This window comes from Rhodamnia argentea, chromosome 3 (genome assembly GCF_020921035.1).
Source record: "Rhodamnia argentea isolate NSW1041297 chromosome 3, ASM2092103v1, whole genome shotgun sequence".
Lineage (NCBI taxonomy): Eukaryota > Viridiplantae > Streptophyta > Magnoliopsida > Myrtales > Myrtaceae > Rhodamnia > Rhodamnia argentea.
The window spans coordinates 35,620,722-35,628,697 of NC_063152.1; the positions used below are offsets into that span (position 1 = coordinate 35,620,722).

General features: G+C 38.8%; 1 protein-coding gene across 1 annotated transcript; it reads right to left on the reverse strand.

The window, feature by feature from the left end:
• Nucleotides 1-289: 289 nt before the first annotated feature.
• Nucleotides 290-2,035, reverse strand: LOC115732527 (receptor like protein 22-like). Its single transcript, XM_030663194.2, has one exon. The coding sequence runs from the start codon at nt 2,033-2,035 to the stop codon at nt 290-292; it is 1,746 nt and encodes a 581-aa protein (XP_030519054.2).
• Nucleotides 2,036-7,976: the final 5,941 nt, after the last annotated feature.

The window sequence follows — 7,976 nt, forward strand, 5'->3', positions numbered from 1 at the left end:
TTCAAGTTTGGTCTCGAGTGATTCATGTTATGCACGCTTTACTCTTGCCGATTGCATACATTCCTGTCCATTTCAAACGAACTATTGTACAATAAGAGGAATATTGGATGCCCATCTTTTCTTATTTCGAGTACAAAAGAAACACACAAAGGGTTACATTAGCGATAGTGTCACATAAGTATCCGATTGCATGTACAACTCCTCATTGTTCAGTGCCTTCTCGATATGTTCCATCTTTTTGCCATTCTCTTGGAGTAGTGTAAGAACCACCTACTCTTCTCGTCAATGATCAAATTCCCCAGACAGCCCCTATCAGAAACCCGACTCCAGCCCCAATTAGCACAAATTTCCAATCCAAGTTGAACGGAGGCTCTTCGCCGATTTCTTCCTGGGGAGATGGTGGTACTAGTAAGTTATCCCCAGCCGTTGTGCATTTTTTTGGCAAAGGACCTCCACATAGCCCCTCATTCATGGCAAATGAATCAATCGTGAATGTGTTGAACCGACTCCCTCGTGGAATTGGTCCCGGCGGTTGATTATGAGAGATGTCGAAATATGAAAGAAATGTAAGTTGGGCTAGCTGTGGAGGAATCTCTCCCGAGAGCTTGTTTCGAGAAAGATCTAGAGATTCCAACTTTGTCAGATTTGCTAAGGAGGGCGGGATGGGACCGGTAAGAACATTGTTCGAAAGATTAAGCATGAGAAGTGACTTCAAATCTCCAATGAGATCAAGTATGCATCCTTCGAATTTGTTGTTGGAGAGGTCAATTACCATAAGGGCATATGGAACCTTCGAGTAATCCCTTTTCGTACCTTTATTCGTCAATTTCATTCCATAATCCCAGGGCTTTCCAAATCTAGAGGACTCTTCCACAATACTCATATATTCCAACCGATCTTGAGCAGCAACTACTTTCATGGCATGGAAACTGTGCAACAACTTGGAAGGAAGTTCACCATTGAAACTATTGTCGGAAAGGTCCATGACATGCAAGTTGCTAAAATTGAACTGGCTTTGTGGTGGTTTTATTGGACCATGGAAGTTATTAGATTTCAAGATAATAACTTTCAGGTTGGTCAACTCTGAAAGCCATGAAGGGAAACCATCGAGAATTTGATTGTGACCAAGGTTCAAATACTCTAGCATTGTACAATTGGCCAAAGATCTTGAGACAGGCCCTTGCAATCGATTCTCTGCGAGGTCAATAACATTCAACGCACAACCATTTGGGTAAGCCTGAGGAATGCTACCCTCAAGTTTATTTTTTCCAAGATTCAAAACTGCCAAAGAATGAATGTTTTTGAGACATGAAGGAATTGTGCCATTCAGACTATTGCTGGACAAATCAAGAGTGACAAGGGACTTGGCTCTACAAATAGATTGAATATCTCCGAAGAGGATGTTGTTGGAGATATTGTAATAAGACACCGATGGAGGTGGAGTAGGGAGTCTCATTTTGAGCGAGTTAGAACTAATGTCAAGATAAGTCAAGTTAGGTAGCAGCAGATTGATGCGGTTGTCCACAAAGCCAGTTAGAAAATTGTGAGAAAGATCTACAAACAACAAGGATTCTCTGCTACCATCCCCCATCCACGTAGGAATACTCCCTCCGATTTTATTGTGCGAAAGATCTATCCACTCTAATCCGCTTAGGTGGCCTAAAAGCTTGGGGAACTCATGTAAGTGGCACGACTCTAAACTTAAATAGGAAAGTTTTGGAAGCGTCGCATTCATCTTGGTCTTGCTAACAAAAGATATGTTGTTGAAGTCCAAATATAAATATTCCAAGTTCTCGAGTATGTGCAAATCCACGGTGCCACTCAAATTATTCCCACTAAGATCCAGAAATTCAAGATCCTTGAGTTCCCATAATGAGTTTGGGATTTCACCTTGCAAATTGTTGTACGAAAGGCGTAGTTGAACCAACCGCGTCGGGTTCCCTAATGAAGATGGAATTGGACCGCTTAGGCGAGCATCTGTCAAATGTAAAGAATCATGGACGGTTAGTTTGGCTACCGATTGAGTCTCTGACATTTCTTTTTCTTTTTTCTTTTTCTTTTTTGTTCGGTTAAGGAAAGATGCTACATGTTGAAATATTACCCGAAAGCCTCAAAGTTTCAAGATCCTTGAGTTCCCATAATGAGTTTGGGATTTCACCTTGCAAATTGTTGATTGAAAGGCTGAGCTCAACCAACCTCGTCGGGTTCCCGATCGAAGATGGAATTGGACCGCTTAGCTGAGCATCTGTCAAATGTAAAGAATCATGGACGGTTAATTTGGCTACCGATTAAGTCTCCGACATTTCTTTTCCTTTTTCTTTTTCTTTTCTATTCGGTTAAGGAATCTTGCTACCTGTAAGGTCCAAATCGGTCGGCTTTGCCAAGTTGGCAAGCCAATGCCAAATGCCACCGCTGAAATTAGTGGAAGAGAGATATAGAGTTGACAATTGGGTAAGATTAGCGAAGGAAGCGGGGATTTGACCCTGGAATTCATTTCTTGATATATCTAGATACGCTAGCTTCGAAAGATTACCCAGATAAGCGGGAAGTGAACCCGAGAAACCATAACCCGAGAAACCATAACCCGAAATTGATAATTCATTCAAGAAAACAAGATTTCCAATCGAAATAGGTATTTCTCCCGAAAAATTTGTTGTCGAAAGAGACAATGATTTCAGGCGACTACCCCAATGTAGTTCGGGAATAAAACCAGAAAGGTTGTAATTAGCTGGGATGTCGAGGACTTCCGGGTTTGGTAATTGAAAGATGCTCACCGGAAATTCTCCATGCAATTGACATCCTACAAGTTTAAGCGACTTCAAAGCGGACAAGTTGGCAAGCTCATGAGGGAATGGTGATGACATCCTTATAGAAGAGAGATCAAGTTCTCTAAGCATAGTTAAGTTCTGAACAAAATTGCCCAGGTTGGGCATCTCAAGATCCCACCACATCCAAGACAAATCAAGAGAAATTAATCTCGAGAGCCTCGAGATATCCGATGGGACTTTCCCCGAAAATCTTGAATTAGAGAGATTAAGGTAGTGTAACCTGGAAAGATTGCCAAAGCCATATGGGATTGAGGAAGAATTGAAGTCATTGAAAGCGAGATTGAGTGATTCCAAATGGAGTAGGCGAAAGAGGCTAGTGTTGGAAGTTATGGTACCAAAGAGACAAGCGCCATTGAGGTCGAGGCCTGTCACGTAACCGGTAGCCTCATTGCACTTTACGCCATCCCATGAGCAGCAATCTCCATGTCCAGCTGGTGACCATGATTCAACCTTTGGATAATCACAAAGCCACTCTGTTACGTTGATTCTGAAACTTTGCTTGAATTCCATCAAGGCAGAGCTCTCATCTGGACGGCATAGGGAATCAGCAAAGGAAGTAGGAAGCAAAATGAGGAAGACGATCCGAGTACAAAACAGGAAGAATATCGAGGGTGCCATATCTCTATTTTTGTTTTTCTGCTTTTTGGTAGAGTTTGATTTGAGTGAAGATGCTTTTATAGGCAGCGACAAGCAATTCCATCGCCGAACTTTGATGCTGCTTTGGCCATTCATGCACTATACACGTCTGAAAAGACGATTGGGTTTGATTGAAGAAATAGTGGGGCTAAGAAATGGAAAAAGCCAGTAGACTTCCGTGCTATACACGGCCAAAGTCTTAGGATGCGGATTGTTGGATAACAAGCGATCCCCTTGTTCATGTGTTAACGGTTAAATTGCTTATTGCCTTTGATAATTTTGGAATGAATCTCCGTAAATTAGATCCTCTATACCAGTGAAGACGTCAAAGTGAGTGCCACTCGGCGTTTATCCTAAGCTTGAATCATGGTCGTCACTAGGTGGAAATGGGAATATTCATGATGGATGAATATTCCCACAACTTCTTATAAATAGAATAACGGTCAACATGAGAAACCTTACTGCTTAAGTCTCCGTGCCTTTTTTTTTTTTTTCCTGTAATGTTAAAAAGCTTCACTTGTTTTACAGAAAATAACTTCTAGGAAAATATTTTTCAGATTTTTAGGCATTCGGTCAAAAAAAAAAAATGAGTTGAGCAAAACATTTTCCACCCATGAAAAAAATTGATTTCCTCTTTTCGAGAAGAGGAAAACATTTTTCCAGATCTTTCCTCTATCCACTCCTTCACATTTCTTTTTTTTTCAATTATTTTTTTATTTTTATTTTCTTGTCTTTTATTTCATTTTTTATTCTTTTCTTTCTTCCCTTGTCAATCGCCGACCACAAAAAAAGTATATTCCAATTCACTTTCGGATCTCAGTCAAACTTCAAAAAGTATTATCATTCTTTTGGAAAACGACTTTTCGAGAAATATTTCATGAAATATTGCCTTTTTCGTGAAACAAACGGAGCCTAAGAATTATAAGCAAATATGCATTATTTTTCAGAAGGGAAAAACATGGTCACACGTCCAGAACGAACAAAGTAGGTCTTATTCTCATGCATGTCGTGATTAATAGTTCATGTGCTGTCGTAATTAGATAGTTGGTCCTCTCAAAATGGCATCTCATACTTTTTCCACAAAAAGACCAAACTTGAGTGGCTAGCGAAAAGTCTTTTGCCCATCTTTCACGTTGGACATACTATGTGGTCCTCGAATCACCAAACAAAAGATGATAATCATCGATTGTAGAATATTTAAAGACTTCATATATCATTATCTCATTCTATATTGAAATAATGATACAATATACGTGATTACAACAAATTACAAATAGGCATAAAACCTTTGGGAACTGTGGAAAACAGAAGAATTTCGGACACAAGGTGAACGCGGAGTGTATCTTTTTTCTTTTGAAATTTTTGTGTGATTTGCCACTCCAATAATCTTATGTGTGAAGAGGGGGGGGGCTGTGTGTGCGTGGGCGCGGGGGTGGTGACTATAAAGGAAACATGTCAAAGTCTTTTGGGCTCATTATTTTTATTTGGATGACTTATTGTCTTCGCATAAGTGGGTCATCGTCATTCATGGCTATCAAAATCCAAGTTTTTTTCTTTCACAACTTCCAAGGCCGGGTCTAGGAAAGTAATTCTTTGTACTCTTCAATTTCGGTGTCAATAATCTTTTTTGTATCAATTCAGTCCTAAATCTTTTGTATTTGTACCAATTTAATCATTCCAACCAATGTTGGCTGGCTGGCTCTAACAAGGCTTGATCGGCACTAACGTGGCCATTTCTTTTTAAAGTAATGTTGAGCATTACAAGAAAATAGGCATTTCAGTAATCAAAAGGAAAAAAAATGGTCATACATTGATAAGATACAAATCAGGGCACTTTCTCGTGCATGCGCAGTAATAATTGCACCGTTGGTCCTCGTTAATGACATCTCTTTTTTTTTTCCACATAAGGACCAAACTTGAGAGACCCGCAAGAAGACTTTTGCCATCTTTTAGATTGACAACTAAGAAGTTTCTAGCAGTACAAATAGCCCTTGAATAAAAAAAAAAGGTCGTAATTATTGGTTAAAAATATTTTTAGATTTTACATATGATCTCCGAGTTTATAATGAAAAAATATCAGTGAGTATCACATTCAACAAACTAAAAGTCCATGGATCACATTATATATTAGTCTAAAGTTCATGAACCATATTAAACAAATAAAATTTTAAGGACCACATTGGACATTAGGCCAAACTTTGTAGACCATTAAGATCTAAATTCAGAGACTTGGTTATAATAGTTATGCAACAAGTTCCTTTTCGACAGCTAAACTCGATTGTTTCTTACTAGGTTTCCATGCGATTTTTGCCAAGTTATGATTCGTAAGTTTCTTTATTACTAAATGTCCACATGAGGTTGTTCGGTGTTATTTTTCCATAAAGTGTGATTTTACCAAATCAAAATATGAAAACAACATAAGGAAATCAAAACTAGCATATCAAAAAGGCAATAAAAAAAACAAGGGCCAAATTTCACTAAAACCCAAACTATTGAGTTATGTCCCAATCTGCCCCAAACTATTTTTTATCTCATAAATTCATGAGAACTGGAAGCAAGATTAGCGAATCACATGCGCATTTCTCGATTTGAGCATGAGGAAATGTGTATGCATTCAACTTCAGAAAGACACTCTCGAATATGTGTGCCATCTCACTCCGTCATTTTCATGAACACTTGGTGATCGGTTCAAACACAGAGCACAGAGGCATCATCGAAGTGCTAATTCCAATCCAGAAGATTTCAGTGACATTACAGTATGGTCAGACTACTGTTTTATCTATAATAAGTACTCGATTTTCACTCAAGCTTCAATTACAACTTTCTGACACAGCTTACTAAAACAGAGCAATGATGTACATATCTTGGGGATGCAGTCTCCGGCCATGAATGGCGATGGAACAGATAACCAAAGGTCTCAGAGGCGTTTTCACGGGTGGTTACCACCAGCGAAGAAGCTACGAAGGAATATTCTAGCTCTTCGGATTTCTCGGCCTCAAAACCGACTACAACACAGCTAGACGATTCGGGAATGGCAAATGGCGTCCACCAGCGGTGAAAAAATCCCTAGCACAATGCCAATACAAAAATCCCACTCCAGTGCCAGTTAGCACAACTTTCCATTCCAAGTCGAGCAGAAACTCTTTGCCGTTTTCTTCCTCGAGCGACTACTGTTTTAAAGAAAAATAGAATACGTTATAAAGAATTAATTAGTCAGCTGGATGTTCAGGAAACAAAAACTCGTTAATTGTATGACGATCGATCCAGTCCTTGTTTTTTAAAAAAATTTCAATTTAGTTATAAATCTTTTTGAGAATTTGCTAATATAGTCCTGTCGACCAATTTTGACCTAAAAATGCTTACGTCGATATTCAGTTAGCTTCGGCCGTTCACGTGGCGATAAAATAACCATAAATTTTCGCGCTTTTTCCTACTTTAGGATTGGGATGCTTCGTTTGGACATCTTTTTGGCTGACGGAAGACCCACAAAAAAAAAACACACATACACACATTACGCCAAATGCAATCCTAAATCTTCCAATTGTATACGTTGGCATTGGCCGTGCCACATAGAACGGCCAAAGCTTAAGTCAGTGATTTCCAGCCGAAATTCACAAGAGGTGAAAAGGTCTTTAGGACTTAATTGGCATAGTTGAGAGATTGAGTACTGAATTGACACAAGCATAATAAGTTTTTAAGACTTTTTCTTTCCCCTTTTAACCTACTTAATGCGATGTCACCTATAGGATACATAATCTTAAACCAGCAGGTTTGCGCCAGCATTCAATTTGAACAAGAGTTGGATTGCACAGGGTTTTGTACCGGCATTCTTACTTGGCGACTCGCCACGCCATGGACAAAAAGAAGAGACCGGCGAGCACTCGTGAGGCATGTTGTTATCGCATCATTGCATTGACCCGCAAAAAGAGTCATGTAGATCACGTAGCGCGACGCGCTTCCGACAGCGTCGGACATTTTGCATCTTGTGCTTGGGTTCAGACGAAAACATTTTCCACCCATGAAAAAACAGTATCAAAAGTGGGGGAAAATAATTTCCACTTTCAAAGAAGAGGAAAATATTTTTCCTAATCTTTCCTCCATCCACTCTTTCATAATTCTTTTCTTTTCAATTATATTTGATCTTTATTTTGTTGTCTTTTACTTTCATTTTTTTTATTTTTTCATAGCTCTTTAATTTTTATTCTTTCTATTCTTTTATTTCTTTCTCTACAATTGCCGATCACAATAAATATTTTCTAGATCACTTTGGGGTCTTAGTCAAACACCGAAAAATATTATCTTTTTTTTTTCTTTTGGAAAATGACTTTTCGAGAAATGTTTTAAAAAAATATCACTTTTTTCGTGAAACAAACGGAGCCAAATAGTTATAAGCAAATATGATTACTTTTTAGAAGGGAAAAAAATGGTCATACGTCCACAAGGGACAAAGTAGATCGTATTCTCATGCATGCCGTGGTTAATAGTTCAGGTGCTGTCGTAATTGGATAGTTG

Bases quoted from the DNA above. Each gene is read 5' to 3' on its own strand.
- LOC115732527 (XM_030663194.2), bottom strand. From the start codon at position 2,035: ATGTCAGAGACTCAATCGGTAGCCAAACTAACCGTCCATGATTCTTTA.